The 21,468-nt window shown below is 42.9% G+C and overlaps 1 protein-coding gene across 2 annotated transcripts in view; it reads right to left on the reverse strand.

The window, feature by feature from the left end:
* Dock1 (dedicator of cytokinesis 1) overlaps window positions 1–21,468 on the reverse strand; it is a 530,482-nt gene that overhangs the window by 33,664 nt on the left and 475,350 nt on the right. For both annotated transcript variants that reach the window (XM_004838739.4, XM_004838738.4), the window contains exons 39-44: window positions 11,374–11,463; window positions 10,393–10,497; window positions 5,593–5,734; window positions 5,387–5,465; window positions 3,796–3,880; window positions 429–515 (exon numbers count right to left, since the gene is read on the reverse strand). In XM_004838739.4, the coding sequence (XP_004838796.2) occupies window positions 429–515; window positions 3,796–3,880; window positions 5,387–5,465; window positions 5,593–5,734; window positions 10,393–10,497; window positions 11,374–11,463 (588 nt within the window). The remainder of the gene's footprint in view (window positions 1–428; window positions 516–3,795; window positions 3,881–5,386; window positions 5,466–5,592; window positions 5,735–10,392; window positions 10,498–11,373; window positions 11,464–21,468) is intronic.

Here is a 21,468-nt window from a genome sequence, read left to right on the forward strand (position 1 = left end):
TTTCAGGCTATTTTTACTTGGAATAAAAAAGTACTATTAATTAAGTTATTTGTCATGTAAATGGCAATAAAACCATCAGGAAGAAAGATTTTGTAAAAAGTTTATGTAAATTGGAACTTGTTTTAAACTTTTCATTTAGTTCAGGGAAAGAACTGTCAAAACAGCAAACCTGTGACTGAAATTAAATAATGTCTGAGCAGAAATGCAATCTTAGTCCTGGTTTTCTTATCAGCTGGCACTGGGGGTGATTACATAGCTTTTCCACAAAAATACTGGAGGTGGGTGAGGAGATTTTAATTCTCTGGGGGAACAAGCAGGGCCTGTGGGTGCAGGCTGGCTCAATGGGCCCGTGGCTCTCACAGGTGAGGAGGGTGTGTTAGACCCTGCCAGAGAGGGGAACGGATGATTCCTCCTGGGGGAGTCCTTACCATGAAAACAGACTTGACCTCAAACCACCTTAGAATTCCAGGCAGTTTATACGCTGTTGTGTATATGGTTCTCTCGATCCACATGTTCTGCAAAAGGAACACACACAGAGCATGTCAGGAGGAGCCTGTCAGCAGGGGGTATGGCTTTATATACCTCTTCAGGATTTATATACCTCTCCCCTAGTGGAGGCCTCCAGCCAGTCCAGGGCAGGGTAGGGAAGGTGGGTGCTGAGCCTGCACCCCACAAGCCATGCTCTGCCGAACAGACACCAGCACATATAGTGTTCCCTGTTCCTAGTCAATGTTGCACAGTTCTCTAGTATTTGACAAAGAAAATGTAATATGTGAGGGGGGAATATATAAATATTGTAAAAAGAGGGTAATTTCCTCTTAAATAGATCCTTCTAGGAAGGATCCAAATGAGTTTTACATTAGCTATAGGTGGAGTTCAAAAGAAACTCAAAGGTGCAAATGTGTTAAGAGTGAGTTTAAACAGTGACCTCTCATTTTAATAAAGTCAATACTTTAAGCTTATTTTCATATAACTAATATGTTTACTTGAAAACATGAAAATATGGAAAAAGAGGGAAGTTATCCACTATGCATGTATGAGAACTTGAATATTTTAGTATCCACTGTTTTAGATTTGTGTGTGTGTGTGTGTGTGTGTGTGTGTGTGTGTTACTGGAGATTGAACCCAGGACCTCATGCATGCTGTATAAATGCTCTACCATTGAGCTACCTCCCCAGCCCTTTTTAAAATTTCATTTTGAGACAGGGTCTAACTAAGTTGATCAAACTGGCTTTGAACTTTTGATCCTCCTGCTTCACCTTCCTAAGTAACTTAGATTATGGGAGTGTGTCACCACACCCCATCTAGACTCCTTACCAAGTATTAAACATGTACTTTTAAAGTACGTATATTTTGAATAAAAACACTGTTTTACAAAATGTATTATCTGTAAAATAGCCTATTAGATATCACAGAAAATTGTCTCAAGCCAGGAAATGCAATTCTATACCTCTTTAAAGGCAGCACGGAGCTTCAGTGCAGGGGCAAACCATACCCCTTACACCACTGCTGGCTCAGTCTTGTCTGCCTGTGATCATCCCCTGCCACTATGAGCCTCTTTCTAGAGCAAGATCATTAGGGGCTGAGTCTGAATCCATCAGTACCAATCAAGACATAAATAGAGAGGTTAATGGCATGACAATTTCAGAAAGCTGGCCTGGATCTGAGAAACTTCTGAGGTTCCAGAGGAAAGGGAAGGGCCCAGCAGAGGCTAGGGGGACATAGGCTCAGCCCCATTTCCTGTAGGGGCTTCTTTGGTCCCATGGGGTGGTCCCCAGGTGCTTACTTGCGGGAGAGTAACAGGTCTGCCTTTTCAGAGCTTTTCTAGACCATACCTCTAGTGCCTTTGCAAAAAACCCTAGAAGGGCCTCTAGGATCTACTGGCTTTGTGTCTAGCTCAGACCCCATTCTAGTCTCTTCCTTAGATGACCCTTAGGTCCAGGAGCCTCAACCCTTGGAAGGTTTGGAGATACTGAGCCACCTTGCCAGGCCGGTAGGGCAGCTTTCCCAGCCCTCTGCCCTTTGGGCAAGAAGGGCCCTGGTTCCCTGCAGAAGGGGCCAGAACTGGGTTTCCCAATACTGCCAACAATCCTGTGCTTCTCTAGAAGCTCCAGGCTGTCAGATGTGTGCACCACTAAGTCCAACAGATCCTGAGCACTCCAACCATGTGTGAGGACTTAAGTGGGACCATCAGAGGACTCCTGGGCCATCTAGAAAAGGAACAACCTCCAAGGCTTAAGGCGGCTCAAATGCCAAGAGCCTTGGTTATTCTTAGCTCTGCTCCTGACTCACTGCCCACCCTTCGGCAATTCACTTGACCTTCTATGTAAGAACATATACACTTGCCAGATGGGTGAGTTGTGAGGGAAACCCAGTAAGTGTCGAGGTCAAAGAGACTACATAATAATGGCATGGTTGCTTGTGATACAGATTGCTCAGAAAGCTACCACTCTTACTGCAGGTGCCTGGGTTGAGTGTGCCTCATCTATGTCACCATTGCTATAAACCTTGCAAGGACTAGTCACTGAGGAGGTCCAGGATGCTGGATTAGCTAAGAAATAGGGCTTCTGTCTTGAAACAACTATAGTTTGTTTTAGAACTGTAGAAAATTTTAGGATTCATCCAATTCTAAGCTCCTGTTGACATACAAGGACATTAGCCTCAAGGGTGGAAGGGACTTTCCCAAGGTGTCTTCCAAGACCTTCAATAGAAGATTCATAGGTTTTGCCCTGTATCTCAGATGATTGGAAGAACCTGAGGTAAAGAGGCAGAGGTCCCTCTTTACTTAAGGCAGCCCCTACAGATGTGCTCTGAGCTTTGCTTCGGGGTCACAAGCAGATGCTAATTCAACTTTGACCTCTTGCATCCCAGAGGCTTCTAAACTACAGATAAGTGAAAGCTATTTTCAGTATGGTGGTCCTCCCTGAAGGCCCCTGGGTTAATGCCTCCTTGTAATACTGGCCTTTAAAGGGATTTCTTGGGGAGGGTTTCCAGTAAGAAGAACTGTTCACATTAAAAAAAAAAAAAAGGAATCCATTAAGTCAGTCTGCATGTATAATTTCTACAAGGCTGTAAGGATGTGTGTTAAAATTTCCCTGACTCTAATGCAATGGTTTGCAACAAGGGACGCTAAGTGTTGGCAATGCCTGAGAATCTTTCTGATTGGTTGTTACACCTGGGGAGGTGTAACTTCTCATGGGTTGAAGTCCGGGATGCTACCAAAGAGCCTAGGATGCTTAGGATAGTTCACGTCTCAGAGGAACACCCTGCCCATCATGTCAGTGCTACTGAGGTGGAGCTCCTGCTGCAGTGTGCTGAGGTACACTGAAGTTCAGTGCTGGGCACTGGACAGTGAGTGCACATCTGGGTCTACACCCAGCTCATCTTCTGTCTGCGATCTCGCCTACAGAAGACCACATAAGTAAATGCTCAGCACGTCTGTGTACCCATTTACAACTGAAGATGTATACACCTGCTCCACTATCCAGGGTCCATGATAAGACCAACCCAGAAACAAAGGGAGAAGGAAGCACCTAGCACCTTAATGTCCTGAGTCACATTATTATGTGTCTTGATCCTTAGTGAGAGCATTTGCGAAGTGTCACTAGCTTTACTAAATATGGAGGGGGAATGGATTAGGAATTCTGTTTATATTATACAGACATGATAGCCTTCAAAGGATACACTTCACCTATCGTGGGTGTGTGTGTGTGTGTGTGTGTGTGAGAAAGAGACAGAGAAAGAGAGAGAGAGAGAGAGAGAGAGAGATTTTTGTTGTTGCTTTTTCTTTTTTACCGCAAATTCATTGTCTGGGTTTTTCTCCCCCTTCCGGATTGGTCGAGAATATTCAAATCGCTGCACCTCATTTACCCTGTAAAAACTGTAGACAGATAAATTATTAGATATTCAACCCAGAAAATAGCCCATTTGCTTTCAGATCTCCAGTCTGACCTCAGAACACGTCACTGCATCTCATAAAGTGTCCCCAGTGTTGACCAGCGGCCATAGCCTTGGCTTCCTCTCCCGAGGTCCCTGGAGAGACATGCTGGCAGGTGGAAAAATTAACTGGAGATTTTCACCTCCTCCCTGTCCCTGCCAACCCTCAAGGGAGAAGAGATGCTGAGTAAGAATGAAACTGGCAAAAACGAGGAAAAGGTGAAACAAAGGAGAGAGAAAAACAGGCCTGTATATTCAATGCATGTGTTTGATTTTTAAAAATTTTTAAAAAAATTTTAAAAAATTAAGTAATAATTTAGCATTTTGGTTTAATAATTTAACAATTAAGTTATTTAGATAACTTAATAATTTATTATTTACAAATTTTAAATTGATGGGTACATTATTTTTTAAAAAGACTCATATACTTTAGCTTCAGATCTGAGCACATTCTACATCGACCCATAGAGTGGCACACAAGGAACATAGACAGCCTGCCTGCCTCACTGGGGTAAGGGGTGGGCTTTATGTCAGGGCTGGGTGGAGACTCTGTTCTCCTCCACTGAAATGTGTCAAAAAGAACTAAGCAACTGTGTGGCTTAAGGCCTCTCTCAAAACAACTGCAAAGTTTGAAATGCATGCCTGGAGAAGCCAATCATTAGCAAACATACTGAGTCCTAATTTATTCCTATTACTGTTGATGAAAGGTCAAAGAAATGATGAAAGGGTAAAGAAGCTACCAAATTTCAGGACTAAAAAAAGCAGATCCTCAGGAGTTCGAGCTGTTTTGTTTTTTTCTTCAGTAGAACATAGGAAAGGAAACTCTTCACATCAGAGAATCATCTGCTAATGCAGATGTTTCTACACCCTTGCTATATCACAGGCAATTCAACTGCAGGTGTGCAATTTCACTCCAGTGTGGACGCGTGACTTGCGAGGTTTAAAAACCAGCTCATGATCCCACATCATGTAACTGCAGTCCTGTGGGGAAAGGGTTTTTCTTGTGCTTCACCGAGAGCAAATGTTCCAATTTCTTTTCCCACCTTATAGAATACAAACACAGGCCACATCCCAGCCTGTGAACACTCAGCTCAGATGTGGTTCGGTTTGGGCACTGTTGAAAAGCTCCACAGGGGATTCTATCTGCATGAGGATCTCTTAGAAGACCAAAAGGCCACCTCTTTCCTTGTGAGCTTTCATAGTTGTTTCCTGACCTTTGGAAAGGGGTGGGTGGACTTCGTGCTTTCTGGGCCCATGGGTTACCTTCTTCCTTCTCTTCTGTGGATGTTAGAAATCATTAACTTCCATTGCTCTTTGTGGAGGATAGAAAGAGCATCTGGAATACTCTCTCAAGGCTAAAATGCACCCTTCGAAAGGTGGGGCTGTTAGCAGGAGACCTGTACAAAGCCACCCAGCATCTCCTGTTGGGTAAGGAAACTGAGATGATTACCTGACAATTTGCTCAGACACTGGCCGGTGAAACTTGGGGGGCAAGTCAAGTTTGGGCTTTACTGTGAAGCACTGAATATCTGTGGTCAGGGAGGTTAAGGATCAAAAGACACTGTAGATGTCAATTGTGAGAGAAGCCCCACCCAGCCTTCCATACCAAGGACATCACTGGTCACTCTGGAGTTTTTACAGTGTCTTAAAGGATACATTGGCCAGGAGAGTTTTTAATATCATCGCCTGGTGGAGATGTTGTCTTCATTTTCTCAGCATTTGGAAACTGAGTTAATAGGCGAGCTTCAAAATCTTCCCGGCGTTCATATTCTTTCCCCCGGTAAATGAAAACTTTTCCCTGGAAACAATGACATTCATTAAATAACACTACAGGGGAAGAGTTGGGAAGAGCTCACATGCAGACGCACAGGTTTTTCAAATATGCTTGACATTTTTTTTTAATGTCATTGCATTTAAGAACAACTTGTAATTGCTTTGTAACTCATCAAGGACACAGGGACAAATGCTACCTAAGTCAATACTGTGTAGAAAGCAATGAACCTTACATTATTGAAATCTTGCAATATGTTTCAGTCTTAGCAGTGACAACCAATTAAAAAATTATGAAAAACCAGGGAGCAATCAGAGCCTCAGGCATGGTCACAAAAGATGAAGGCAGCCAGGACAAGGTGGAAATGACATCCACACTTCTCAGGTAGACCCTAATGGAGTAAAGTTTGTGCCATCTCAACATATGCCTAAGTTGTATACTGGACATTCCCAGCTCAAGTCACTTGATAAATGTTAGCTTCAGAAAGTGCCACTTGACCTGTATTTTCCTACCAGCCATGCAGTATCCTCCAAGAGAGATGTCCTTCCCATACTAAGGCAGGAAAGCAGGGGATGCAATGAATCTGAATAAACAAACTGTAAAGTAACCCTTTTCTTTCATTAGCTTCTACAATCTGTCCCTTCTATCTATCTTTTAGTACCATCCCTAGAGTTTACTATCCTAGTCCAGGGATCCATCTATCTTTTACAGAGTTATTGGTCATTGTCTAAAAAATAAAAAAGCCTCATGCTTTGGTCTTTTGTTTAGACTTCATTCTTTTGTGAAGATTCCCATGTACCTGCAAAATTAATAAAACCTTTATGTTTGTCTCATGTTAATCAGCTCTTATATTACTTAAGTTCCTAGATCTGGAACCCAAGGTGTAGACTACACTTGCCTCTCCCTTATATCCCCAATTAAGTAGGTTTTGTCCAGCCACAAGAATTTAAAACTGCATAAGATAAAGGTGGGGCTCATAGCTTGAGCGGGGCCACCCTGAGCCAACTCTTGGGAGACACATTAATTGAGCAGCAGAACCAGAGAAAAAAGGGATTCACACTACAGAAGGAAGCTACTGGGCTCTCGGCTTCCCCTGGTGGCAAGTGACTGGAGATGGGTAGATGGCAGGACTTCCTTTATTACAATCAGTTGCCAGGCAGATCTCTATTTATCAACAAATGACAAGACAAAGTATATGGAGCTTTTCTTCCAAGGGCTGGATTTGGTCCATTTCCAATGACACATTTCAAATTGGAGAGTCCATCTGGGTTGTTACAGATGGCCAGACTCCATGACCTTAGTGGGGAGGCTTAAGCAGGTAAGCATTTCTCCTTATACAGGCTGTCTTGTCAAGGCCATCTCTGTGTGGGAGTGACATAGTCACTCTGTAAATGCATCCTAGGAAAAGTTCTTGCAAAATTCAACAGGTCTCAGTTCCTTCGTGGATTTAACAAGTGTGATCTGAATGTCAAATGAATCACAAAGCAGTGTAGATGGGTAGACAGTGTAAAGATATTGCTGGTTTTCAAAGCCATCTGCCTCCTGCTACCCACCTGCCCCTTCATAGGGCTGTCTCTGCATAACTAGAAACCACAACAAGGAAAGGACAGTGAGCAGAAGTCACGGAGGCCCAGGCAATGGGAGCTTGGGGGGCCACACTTGTCAAGGTGGGACTTGGCTACACCAGAGCATGTGCTATTTCACTCAGGAGACACCGAGTCTCCAGACGGGCTGGTCATGAGTCAGGAGCAGCCCTGCTTTATCCATGCCAATCCCTGGGCAGATGCTGGTGGTGGTGGTAGTAGTAGTAGTAGCAGTAGTAGTAGTAGTAGTGGGGAAGAGGCAGGCAGGCAGGCAGACAGAGAGACAGAGATGGACAGACAGGCAGAAGGAACAGAATTTTCCTGCATATTTTCACACTCTCAGTCTCAGCTGGAAGTCAAATCAAATTTGCCTAATTAATGGGCTTTCAAAGAGATTCTACAACATTCAATTAATTTATTCCTGCTATAGTCTGAATGTGTCACTCCCATATTTGTATGTCAAACCCTAATCACTGAGGAGACAGTATCACAGGTGGGGCCTTTGAGAGGACAGTGTGTCACAAAGGAGTCCTACTCTTTCCCCTCTGTCACACTGAATCTGCTAGCACCTTGACCTTGAACTTCCCAGCCTCTAGGACTGGAAGAAATAATGTTCAGTGGCTTATACTCTGCCCAGGGTAAGTATTTTGTTATAGCAGCCTGAGTGGAATGAGATAGTCTCCTTCTTTAGTTCTAATTTATTCTGGATTTTTACCAATTACTAAAGAAGGAACAGTTTAAGAATTGACTATTCTTTCCCACTTTCTAGTTAGGTATGTCTTCCAATACCATTATGGAAGAAAAACGTTCTATTTCTTTGAAAAACTGTCAAGCAGAAACCAAAGTAATATGTAGTCTTAATTAGAAATATAAATATACAGTATGGGCATCTTATAATGCTATAGAAAACTGAACATTCCAGAAATTCTGTAAGATTTAATATATACCAGGTTCCTATGAAACTAGCATGCATTTATCATGCTTTATATTAGAAGAAAGCATAATAAAAATGTATATAAAGGCTTTAATAGAAAAACACTAGTGAGTTATAGATGAAAACACTAATAACATTTTCTAGAAATGTCAATTACTTTGCATTCTGAAGCGGTCCCTTCAAACACGAAAATGGGGAAGGAAATATACAGTCAAAAATATTTATTCCTTGTGAGAACTATAAATATTAATATGGATGCAAAAAAACAAATGAGTTTGACTTTTGGAGAAAAACAGAGCCAAAGAGACAGTGAGTCCATTCAGGGCCTGCTCTCCTTGCAGCACTAAGTCACCAAACATTCCACCCACTTTTTGGTAACTGTTAATGTCATTGTCAGACTGACCCCTGCCTGGTGATCTTTGAAGTGTAATAAATATATTGCTGCAGCCCCACAAAATTATTCAGGTGTAGCAGGAAAGTCAGTTCAATATTAATCAAGCCCGTTAAACTCTATTCATACTTTGCATTTTGTCCTTTCATGGTGGACGTGACCCAGGTCAGTCCCTGCAACCTGCAGTACCTGTGAGCTCCCAGCACAACATGGTGGCTGCTGGCTCTGTGGTAACATGTCTCTCCCCAGGCATTTGATTCCCACAGAGGGCAGGCTGCTACCTTGCTCCAGATGCTGGGATAATCCGTCCTCACAGATTTGTAGTTGGTTTAAGGTTACATTTAAATTCCTCCCTAACATAGAACTTGTGTCTGAAAATCTTTCTTTATTATTTAGACAGGAAGATTTTTCTCTAGAATTTGGTTTTCTGGTGGACCACTGTCTTAGCTGCACAATGAAGACAGCAGGAAAAACCACCAGGAGTGATGGGATAGGGCCAGATGCCTCAGTCACCCAGGGACAGACTGAGTGGCAGGCTCAACTGATCTCACCTTCTAGGACAAGCCAGAACTGTGTGGGCCAGTCCTATAGAGTGACAGGTTTGCAGGAAGGGGTACATTCGCATCTAATGGGTGCTAATATGAAGAGATGCCTCATACAGTCAGTGACCCTGTAGAATCAGAAAACACAGGGGCCAGAGAATAAAGGGGCCAGAAAGAGCTCTTCTCTGTTTCCAGTCTCTAGGAGAGAAGTGCTCCTGGCATAGAACTGCTGCACTAAGGAGAAAGGAATCCCACATGACCTCCCAGGATGTGAGAAAACTATGTGTCCTAAAAACACATCAGAGGCCAAGACAAAAATGCCCCACTGGTCAGTGGCATGCAAGACTGTGTTTTTGAAAAATCTGAAGCAATTTTACCAGTAGGCCAGGAAGCATTTATTTGAACACTTCTCATGTCTCCTGTGAAAACTGGGAAATGAATGTACAGTGGGTGATCATGGCTATCGCTAAGATCATGTGTCCAAAGCACAACTGTCCCTGGGATGTAGTGGGATTTGAAGTTTCTGTATCATGGCCATGGAAATCCATTTCTAATTTTTTCTATAATTAAGACATACATGTTCATGGCAGCATTATTTACAATAGCAAAAAGGTAGAAGCAACCTAAACGTTCATCAACAGATGCATAAATAAAATGTGGTCTGTACTAAATAGTATTCAGTCTCACAAAGGAATGAAATTCTGACATATAATACAACATAGATGAACCCTGAAGACATTATGCTAGGTTAAATAAGCCAGATGACAAAGGACAAATATTATATGACTCCATCTAGGCCAGATTAAGCAAGCTCACAGAGATAGAAAGTAGAGGACAAAAATGAGGAGTTGTTGTTTAAGGGATGCAGAGCTCTGGTTGTTTTTTTTTTTTTTGGTATCGGAGATTGAACTCAGGACCTTGCACTTGTGAGGCAGGTGGCGGAACCACTGAGCTAAATCCCTGGCCCCAAAGCTCTAGTTTTGCAAGATGAAAATATTCTGTACAAGGAGAGTGGTGATATATATTACCACACTTAAAAATACTCGCAAGTCTCTGAAGGAGAGTTCTCTTCAAGAAAAATCAGATGGAAAGTTTAAATACAATCAAAGAAAATATTCTTGGCACTCAAGCTAACCACAGAGGTGGCAGAGTACAGACAGACTCTGCCATGCAATCACCAGCCCTTCCTTAGGGGAAGGGAGCAGGCTAGCTCAAATTAAGCAGAATCCAGTTACCCGAAGGAAGGTGGGGAATCCTTGTCCATAGTAGCCAACAGCAAAATAGTCGGGCTTGGGTCTTATTACTTTGACGATATTTTCATAAAATTGAGCCTGTTTTTTCTGGAAGGAAAAAAGAAAATGCATTTCAGGGTCAACCAGAGTATCTGAGCAACTGTTTTTCCATATTCTTGCCATGGGCTCTCTTAAGCTTTGGCAGCTCTCATAGGGTGCTGAGGAGGGGCCTTGAAGCCTGCACCTAAATTCAGTATTTACTGATAGCTTTGGTGTTATTTTTCACTCATCCTCCAGCATTCAGCAAGGGATTAGATAAACAAGGCAAATGTAGTTTGTTATTTATGGGTGTTTTCAATAACCAAAGAGAGCGCATAGAGATTGTTTCTCTTCTAATTAAATGAGTGGCCCTTTAGTGTTTTTTAAGTGGTATGAATAAAGTACTGGGAGTACATTACAGAGGAACTTAAAAGGACAGAATTACTTTGCTTCAAATTAATGACAAACATTACAACATCATAAATGTAATCTGCTGAATTAAAAAAAAAATGACATAGCATAGCCTAAAAAGAAGTAGTCAGACACTTTCAGAGCTTCTGTGGAGAATAAAAGTCTGGCTACTGTCCATTCATCCCCATCTTGGAGAAGCGGTCACAATGTTAAACTACAGAAACTTCTTGGAGGTTCTTGGCCTATCAAGACCACTAGATACGGGCCATTGGCAGTTCTTTATGTACAATTCATTCCCTGAAGTCTTAGTGCTTGGTTATAAAAGCTGATCTGGGAATAAAAAGTAAATACTCATGGGGCCAGAATCAACCAGCAGATACACTAAGACCATATTCTTGGACAGTATGGAGGACTAAGCTAGCATTACAGAATGCCTAGGGTGAATTCCAATGAGAGAATGGAAATAGAAATTCCAGAAAAGCAAGCTTAGACTACCACTGTTCATTTAAATAGAAAAAAAAAAAAAAGACCTACCAGCAATTCACTGAGTTGTTCATAATCAAACATTTCGTTTTCATACTGTTCTGCAAGTTCCTTGCCCAAGGCAATGGCCTCCTCCCACATCTGTGAGTTACAAGGAAGAAAAAAGAGAGATCCAAACCTAAATCCGGCAGTAAAGTAAAGCAATCATTCATAACGAAACAATTTAAAAACATGTTAGGTTAATTGAAAGACCAGAGACATGATACTGGAAAAATACAAGTATTTTCTAGAGGCTCCTGTCCTTTGCCTCAGGACCCAGTCCGCTGACTAAACTGGTCAACTGCTGGCTCATTTATCACCTGGCCTTGGCCTGCTGTACAGTGGTCTGCTGGCCTGTCCTCGCCAACCCTGTCTTGGCTCCCTTGCTGACAGCTGTGGCCACCAAGGCCCAGCTGTTGGGGTAGTCAGAGGGTCAGGGAGAAGGAACTAACTGCAGTATGAAGAAGGGAGGCAAAGGGAACACTGCAGTAGAAACGAGCATTCTGAGTTGGCTACTTTCCCAAATTGTCCTACTTAATAAATGTCATGCCCATAGCACCAGGTGCAAGAGACACCAGGGTATATTTTAACCCCAAATTAAAGCTTGCAAAAAGTTTGCCTTATATGTGCAAGCACTGTGCAGATGTAAATCATGCCATTTTGAAAAAGGGGAACCCCACATTGTAAATAATCTGAGGGTATCTTCCATGTAACTTATTTTTTTAAATGTTGACAAACTTTTGGGACATGTATGATGATTTGTTCATATATTGTAGGTCTGAATTCCTCTTACTTTTCTTGGGAGAAGGAAAATCTGGAGGCCTGATTGCCATCCCTTGCATGGCAACCAGGAGCATGGCAAAATGCTCCTTTGCATTTCCACAGTGACCTGGGGCTTCAAAATCTTCTGCAATGTAATGACAGAGAGACTAGAAGCCGCTAGAGCTCAGGGGTCAAGCATTAACCCTCTGTGAAGCCCCTGGACAGCTATCCAGAGCCTGCTTAGCAAGGCTCAGTAAACAGAAGTGAAGGTTGTTGACTTGAAACCAGGGAAGCTTCATACCATCCCACATACTGTGTTCCCAACCACGAACCTGCTTCTCTACTGCCATCATCCCCAGAAGACAGCTGCTGTCATAGTCATGTAGTGTAGCTTTGACTCCCTTCTTGCTGGGATGCTAAGGACCACCCCCGGGGCATCTTTATCTCCAGGAGGGCAGCAACCACTGCAATGGGAGTTTATGGCTTTTAACTCCTTCCCCTAACATGATGTCGGGCCACCTACATTCCTTTGTTGAAGTCCTTCAACCACCCTGTCAGGTAGATGTCTTTCTTATGCCCACGTTGCACACAACACAGCTGGGGGTCAGGCAGGTAAATAAACTGTCTGAGGACACACAGCAGAGAAGTGGCTGTTCCGCAAAGTTCTTCCTCTTGAGGATCATGCACCAGCACTTCCAGCTGTCCCCTGCTCTCTCCTGCTGGGATGGGCTTTAAAAGATTCCTAGTCAGTCTTTAACTCAGGATCCCATGCCCAATACAGGCTGCTGGGCATCCACTTGGCACACCCTGGCATGAAGCCCCCAATGTCTGCTCCTCTTTGCCTTTCCTTATTAGAATGGGCCCTCCCAGGGCCTTACTGATTAGCAAATCACCCAATAAAGTGAAAAACACTGTTTTACTCAAATGCTTCAAAAATACTCCTTTCATAACTACTACTTAAAAGAAAACATCTGCTATTTTGGGTGAGCAAAAAGTTACTCTAGAGTAAGAGTTGTATTTTAATACTTTGATAAACAATAAAAGTAAGCTCAGAGTAGATTGCAGGGCTGGGACCAGTGTCCAGGGACAGGAAATGAAGATGGGCATGTCCTGCCCACGGCCCACACTCTTTTCCTCTTTGGTTCCATGTTGCAGCACATTTTTTTAATAGCTACATCTGATTCTCCAGATCTTTTTTACACCCTACTCCAGGTCCCAAGCTCACATTCCCAAGAAGGGAAAACTTCTCTCACTTTAGTGTTTAAACTTCAGTGACCCATGCCTCCCTTAGCATATTTCCATTTCAAAGATACATTACCTTTCCTTGTAAGTCTCCTTCACTGGATTTTTCTTTGGTTTTCTGCACGCTAATACACCTCTTAGCTGCCTCAACCAGTAGGGCTTCTAATTCATTCCCAAGTAAAAGCTTAATCTATCTTTATCCTAAATGACAGATGAGGTACTTTAGATACCTATCAAAAGTAATTGTTTTTCAAAGAAATGTAAGTCTTGAGTAAATATCTTATCCTGTTCACCCTGAGGTTATGTGGTTGCATTTTCTATCAGATTTTCTATAAATATATATTCCTCCTCTCCCTTCTGCATGTGTTAAAGGATCCTGCACCAAGGAGATTTTCATCTATTTTTAATTGGACAGGGCTCTAAAGAGAGTGTGGGTAATTCATATTTTCAATGTGACTACTTCAGAAAATATTTCAGTGCCAGAGAGAAAACAGATTCAATATGATCTAGATTTAGATTATCTTTGTGAAAGAATCACCTTAACCTTCCTGAGTAAATGTCCTCCTTGGCTCCATTCTTAGAAGAGCTAGAGGCTCAGGAGGTTTATGCAGCCCCCAGAGAAAAAGCCTGTATCAGCAAACAACTTTATTTTTCTGATCTGAAGTACTTAATCCAGTTTATGGCATTTTGGAAATTGTTAGTTCCTGGCTACATGGAGCACACTGTCTCTCCACTGCTTTTCTGCAGATGATGATGGTTCCATTTTCTTGAGATGATAATCTTTCCCATCTTTTTGAACCTCCTGCTTTCAGGACCTTCTGTTTCTTCAAGTTCCATGAATAAAAAACTTTCTTTACTGATGAAAGGCCTTCCTTAGTTCTGAACAGAGTGGTGGCAGGAGAGATACCAGATACTGATTTTTACAGACAACCATGAACTTGATGTTTGACCAGGGTGATAGGTTGATGACACTGATCTTGCAGGGTCAGGGTGTAGCAGCAGATGAAAGGACAGATGCCAGCCAGGACAATGATCTCTCAGTACTGATACAGGCTGGCTGACTCACCAGGACACCGGTGGGTGAGTGACTCTGCTTTAGTCTGCCTCTCAGCTGTGAGTAACTCACCAGGGAGGGTATCTTTCTGGGGAGCTTGAATCTCAGCAGTTCTTTCCTAATTCACCTGTTTCTCCTGGCAGTTATTGGGTCGAGTCATGCTCAATTACCCGATGGTTTTCCAAAGTCCCATACTGCTGCCCTCTGAGTGTAAGTAGATGGATGTTGTGTAACAATCCAGAGCTCCTGTTAAGGTCTCAGCACCAGAAGGGCTGAAGTGGCCAGGACCAGCAGAAGACCTGTTCAGTCACCTCAGGTCAATAAGTGCTGAGAATGAGGCCACTGTTCCAGTTCCTAGGTCCCAAGTGTGTTATAAGAAAGGCCATGGCAATTCCAGGCTTGACCCAACTGACAGAGGCCCAGTTCATCTCAAGATTGCCTGTAATCTCTCCTACAGAATGGAGACTCCTTGACCACACAAAGGTTGGCAAGTCTTCGTGAAAAGGTCCTTGAAAAGACTCAGCGATGCACCAGACTCAAATGCCTTCTGTTATAGTGAAATATTCAAAGTCCACTCCACACAGGAACCATTTCCTACCTAACTCAGGTTCATCAACTTGACTTTTTTTTCCCATCACAGTTCTTTGTTAGCCAATAGAAAATTATTTGCTCAGCTTTTAATGCCTTGAAAGGAAGAACAAGGAAGGATTTTTAAATTTTTTTCTTTTAATGGAGATTTTGCATTTCCCCCCACCCAGGTCAGGACATCTGCGGTTCTACAAAGGAGGATGAATAGCCTAGTCCAGGCAGCAAGAGATGTGGTTGCCTCTTGCTCAGTGCTTAGATTAGAAGGAGAACGGATACTTGCAATCGCTCACTTCTCCATCCCACTGATGACTAGAGGTAGAGACACAGGCAGGTGCTGAAGAGAGAAGCTGGAAAACCACAGACTTTTCTTAAAGATGGAGGAAATAGCACGGTTAAAGGTGAGTGGATGTTAGCCACAGAAAGCAAATGCTGACATGGTGGGGGAGAGAGGGGGTCTGGGGTGTGATTCCTGGCATGGTGGAGGCTGGAGTGTGAGGGTGGACGTGCCTTGGATGAATGTTGCAGAGTCCAACCCTAAGGCAGAAGGGAAACAGAACATGTGGGATAGAAGTGAGCAGTGAGAGGAAGGCAGTGTGGGGGTGTGGAGTGGGCAAAGCTGGCTCACAAAGCCTGGGTCACAGCTGACTGGACAGTGAGTTACTTTGAAAAAGAATGGACAAATTAATGAGGTCTCTTTTATTCTCCCAGTTGTAGAGAGAATTCATCTTCTCCTTCATACTTGGGCTGCACCTAGTCTTAAGATCTGATCACACATGTTGCACATACTTTCATCCCACCATCAGGAAGAGTCTCACCTCTCCTGGACTCAGCTCCTTGCTCGGCTCTGCCCTTGGTGACTCCCATATCCTTACTGGCCACAGCTGCCTGCCTGTGTTCTTCCCATTTTTTTTTTTTCTTTAATATCTGCCACCTCTAACATCTCCAACCTCAGTCCCAAGAGTTTGCTCTGTGTTAGTTTGCTCAAGTTTCCATACAAAAGGCCACAGGCTAGGTGGCTAAAAACAAAAGTATATACTTTCACAGTCCTAAAGTCCAGGTGTCAGCAGGGTCACGCTCTTTACGAAGGCTCTAGAAGAGCCCCTTACAGCTTCTGGTGGCTCCAGGTGTTCCTTGGCTTGTGGCAGCATCCCTCCAATCTCTGCCTCTGTTTCACCTGGCTGTCTCCTTGTGTTTTCTCCCCTCTGTCTCTTGTAAGGGCACTTGGCATTGGATTTAGGGCACTTCCCCTGAGGGAATTAAGATCATCTCTTCAAGATCCTTAACTTAATTACATCTGTGAAGGCCCTTTCTCAAAATACTGTCACATTCATCTGTCCCATGAGTTAGGATATATCTTTTTGGGGGGAGTCATCAACATGATGCAGTGTACTTGGATGGAGATTCTCTTAGATGTCTCTGCAGTGCACACCAAAGACCTGGCCTAGGACAAACTACTGCACCCCTGCCTTGCTATAATTGTTACCATGCTCACTTCTCTCTCTCCATAATCTTTTCCTTCAGATGCCTGGCAACTGTTAGACTAACACACCTGCTATCTTACTCAATATTCAAATGAATAAAACATCCCGTCTTTCTTTGCAGCATGTTGAACATTGAATTCCTAAATCCTCTTTCCACCAAGGAAGCTTGGCTACATGCATAGTGGGGGCCCTGACCCATGATGGCATCATTTTTCTGACCCTACTTAAGAGACACTGTGTGATCAGCTGAATTAAAGTCTTACTATTCCCCTTCCCTAGTTTTGTGGGATCTCTGCCACACAGCCCTAGATATTGGTTCCAGCCCCTTGCCCAGTCTCTGGCCTCCTCCCTCTCTTTCTACTTTACACCTTCTGCTACTGTGTGGCTAGAATTACCCCTTGGAAAGAGGAAAATGAATCATTCTCTATTTTCACAAAACCTCCACTGACTGTCATTATTGGAGTACATCAAATCTTCTAGAGACCTACAAAGGTCATTGTCTGCCTAGCTCCAAAGTCCTTGCTGTGGTCTGTGTCATTTTAAATTCATATCTTTAAATCTTCACTTCCAAGGTTTCGATTAAGAGGTAATTAGGTTATGAATGGAGAACCTCACAAATGTGATTAGCCCTGATCAAAGGGACCGACCGGGAGAGCTCTTTCCTTTCACCACTGAGGGGGCATAGAAGGTCCCAACTATGGACCAGGAAGTGATTCTTCACCAGACACCAAGTCTAGTGGGACCTTGATCTTGGACTTCTATCTTCTAGAACTACAGGAAATGAATTTCTGTTTATGAGCTACTCATTGCATGTTATTTTGTTACAGGAGCCCAATCAAACTGACAATCCTCTACATCCACATCTCCCAGGCCATTCTTGTTTCTCCATAAAGTGGGACATCTCCAGAAGCCCTTGCCCTGACTTTGCTCTTCCCAAGCTTTAGGATTTCATTCTCTCCCCACAATCACTTGGGAAATGGAATTTCTTCAAGAAAGTTTAAATGTCACCACTTCTGTGAAGTCCTCCCCAATTCCCCAGAAAAAGTGACCACACCTGTACCTATGAGAAGGTGGACCTGTTGCCCACCCACTGGACAGACCAGATGTTATTTATCTGCTTATGAGAGGCCTGACATTAGACATGAGTGCCCTGAGGCAAGCCCTGTCTCCTTCCTGCACTTCTGACTGGAGGATGCACCTGGCACACAGTAGGTTTGTTAGTGCAAAACCTCACTAGTGATCCTATAGAGCATGGAGGAGAGCATTGTGCTCGATTCTAAAAATTGATTTTCTCATGCTTTGATTAAAAAAAAAAGTGATTCTGTTGTATAGGAAACTAGAAGGTAGACTTTTTAGAGATGGAGAAGGGGGTCAAAAGAAGGGGAGGGGAGAATAAGTAGGAGGCATGGGGTTGAAAATATGTTACACAGTTGTACAAATATACCAAAATAGTGTATTGTTCTGTATTATTAATATGCACTAATAAAATGATTCTTTTTTAATAGGAGCAAATCATAATGAATATACACTCTCTGAATATTCAGGTCAAATTCTAGCTAACATCAAGATTTTCAAAAAGTTTAGAAATGCTGAGAATTAACTCTTAAGGGGGTTTCTTAATGTCCTGCACGGTTCTTCTAAATAGCACCTGAGTTTTAAAAGGAAAGCTCACAGGATGAGAAAACTTCACCCCCAAATACTTAGAAATCCAGCCATTTCACCAAAAATGGAAACTTGTTCCCAAACCCCTATTTTTAGTTCACAAGATGATGCAAGATGCATCATTTTTTTTTCAACTTTGGTGCAAGGCAAAGTGTGAACTTTGTCAAAGAGAGGTTATTTTAAGAAAAAGAAAACAGAGCTCTAGTTGAAAATAGTTGCACACATCACTCCATGTATCACTTGGGCTGTAAATTCTGTATCGCCTTTGTCAATGCTGCCAGGCTGCCTCTTGGTTTTAGCAGTTGTTCAGGGCTGGCTATTGCTGGCTGCCATGCTCTGGCTACATTTTTCTTATAGTGGCTGCTATTTTTGACTCTCATCCTCCATAGTGAAGCCTGCTAATTTTTGGTGAAGTACTTGGATTAAAGGCTTCATTGAAAATTACTAGGCCTCATCCAAACACAATAAGACAGACAATTCAGAACATCTTCAGAAAAGAATACTTGTCGTCCTGATAAAACTGAACAGGAGGCTTTAAGGGGGATGCTCGAGCGGGTGGTAAAAATGGAATGGAAAAGAAGCAAAGAGTAATTATTGGCCCAGGAAGGAAGAAATGCTAAAGAATGAAAACGGGAGCAGATGGAAATGACATTTTATGGAGAGAAAAGATTAAGGGACCAAGATCTGGACTGAAAGACATTTAAAACTTTGTAAAAGAATGGAAAGGCAGAATAGAAGGATGATTTTGTGCAGAAGAAAACAGAAAGATAACGGAACATAATTCAACTGTGAGAGTGTTCAATATAAAGAAGCAGAAAACACAATCAGCTTTGCTGGTTTCAAGGCACAAAGGTAGAGAAACTTTATTATAGTCTCCCACCCTTCTTTGTCTCTCTGCTTCCCTGCACGTGGATGGAAATGCCAGCCACATGGCCTGGGGACTGGGATCCTGCTCCTTGCCTTGCCTGCTCAGTATCATTAGGAGTGACACTTATTTTGGATTCTGTGAGTCCCTACTTCCACTAGGTCGCTGTATAAATGTCAAATTGTGAATTAACTGGAGCATGTACATAATTTCCACACAGTAAGTGTGGAATTACATGAGGAAGCCGGTCACAAGGTGAGAAGCTGTATCAATGGAGCTGTAGCTGAGTCCTATTTTGACAGGTTAGGTAATGTTTAGCATCTCTTTTATAATCTCATGGACTCCAGGGCTTCTTGGTTTTCAAGTTCAACAGGTATTAAGTCCTCTACCCTAATGCACTGTAATAAACACAGTGGCATTTTGTTTCCTTAAAATTTACTATGTGTAAAATCAGACCAAGGAAATGTTCGTCCTGCAGGCCACACACTCAGATGTGAGCCTAGTGGAACCTGTGCCATTAGTTAAGTCAGTAAATCCCATCGATGTCAGAGCCCTTCCTACATGCCTGTTTGCTTCACCCACTCAATAAACTGCTATAATCATTTGGCCTGCAGATTCTTATTCTTAGCAGACACACAGGAAAGGCCAACCCTTTTCTTGCAAGAATTTGTCTTTGTCTGGTCTGAAACCTTTGCAGTGAAAGCGGTGCTAAAATAAAGTCAGGAATGGAGTACTCCTACAGTACATACTCAGAAGATGCAGTGTGTGGCAGGCGTGATGTGGATCTGTACCTGGCAAGGTGCTGAGGAGTGAGGAGGAGGGAGAATCTCAGGGCCCAGGTCAGGAGGTAAGATCTATACTAATGAATATGCTCAGTATACAAGCAACTATGGAATGCCTGAGTGATGGCCACCTTTCTAACTGTGCATTGTTTGCTCAAGCATTGCTCAGTAGGGGCTAATTCAAGAAAGAAAATGACACTATTGACAGTGGGGAAGGCTGTGGGCTGGGCAGGGGTAACAGGAACGCTGTACTTCTTGTTCAATTTTGCTGTGAACCTAAAACTGCTCTTAAAATTAAAAAAAAAAAACCAGACTGAGCGCCCAGTCTCTGTGCAGCATTGCATTCACTCTAGGGAACCTACAGTAGTGAGAACACAGCTCTTGTCTTCGCTGTCAAGTAGCTCAAGTCAGCAGGGCCCATGACCCAGGGTAGTCCCTGGTCAGCTGCACCCTGGCTACCTGGGAGCTGTTTAGAGATACGGAACCTCCCTGCCAGACCTAATAGTTGGGATCTGCATTTAAACAAGATCACCAGAGGGCTTGGGGGCCAAAAGAGTTTAAGATACATAAAGTAGGGAATATAGAAAACAATTAAATAGTTTCACCAGCAAGGGCAAGATAGAAACCAGGCACAAAGCATGCCTGGAAGGAGGTAGACTAGTGGCATGTGATGCTCAGGGAGGTTCTAGCTAGATTATGGCAGCAGAAGAAACTCCAAGGAGGAGATGGCATTGAAATACGCCCAGAAGCAGTGAGAGCCTCCACTACCGAGATGGCAAGGGAGAAGGAGCTATTCCACATTGAAGGAAGATGGTGAGGAAGTCCAGGAGGATGGAATCAGAGAGCACATTTGGAAAGAGTCAAGAAGTGGATGATAAGAGGGTAGAGAAGTAGGTTCAATCATTCCTGTCCAGGGCCTCACCTGTCAGGGGAGAGGCCTGCTTCTGCCTGTACAGCAGAGGGAGACTCATAAGGTTTGGACATCTTCCAAGGCATTCAAGCTGTGATCCGAAGGCCACTTAATTAGAAACCAAACTGGCCTCCCAAGGAGCAGAATCATAAGGAAAGGCTGTGGCCACTGGAGAGGGAAGTGAACAACTCCCCCTAGACAGAGGGCTTATAAACATATGCAGGATGAGCTGTATCTAGCAGCAGCACTTGTGCAAGAGATTCAAATTGTTCAGCAGTGCCCAAGGCAGCACTGGGGTGAAGATTGTGGATTATGGAGCAAGCACGTATTTGATGGGAGTCTTTCAATTCCTAAGGGACATGGGTACATAAATTACCAGAATGGGACTCATCCTTTCAAGCCCAGGAAATGAAAACTGAGATTATAATGGGCTCTGGTCAAGTAAAAAACAAATACATGGCTGACTGCCATAATTCTAAATTTTAATAATAAAACGAGTAAGTACTAGAAAACCCCATTTTGCTTCAACAGAGTGGTGATGCTTTTTCTTGATGCTCTCAATTTACCTTCACAGTAGCTTCTGTTTCTACCCTCTCTTTTGCCTTGTCTATATTTGCTTTAGGACCAGAAGGGGCTTCCAAATTCCCTAATGCTCATAACTATTAGACATCTGACAGTTATTTCAAAATGAAAAAAATGACATTGAGTCATAGAGGAAAATATCTTATTTTGGTGTTTATTACACTTTTCCTTGTCCTTCT

Source organism: Heterocephalus glaber, unplaced genomic scaffold (assembly GCF_053883595.1).
Source record: "Heterocephalus glaber isolate CG9 unplaced genomic scaffold, H.glaber_assembly_v1.0 deba00001497, whole genome shotgun sequence".
In the NCBI taxonomy this organism is placed as follows: Eukaryota; Metazoa; Chordata; class Mammalia; order Rodentia; family Bathyergidae; genus Heterocephalus; species Heterocephalus glaber.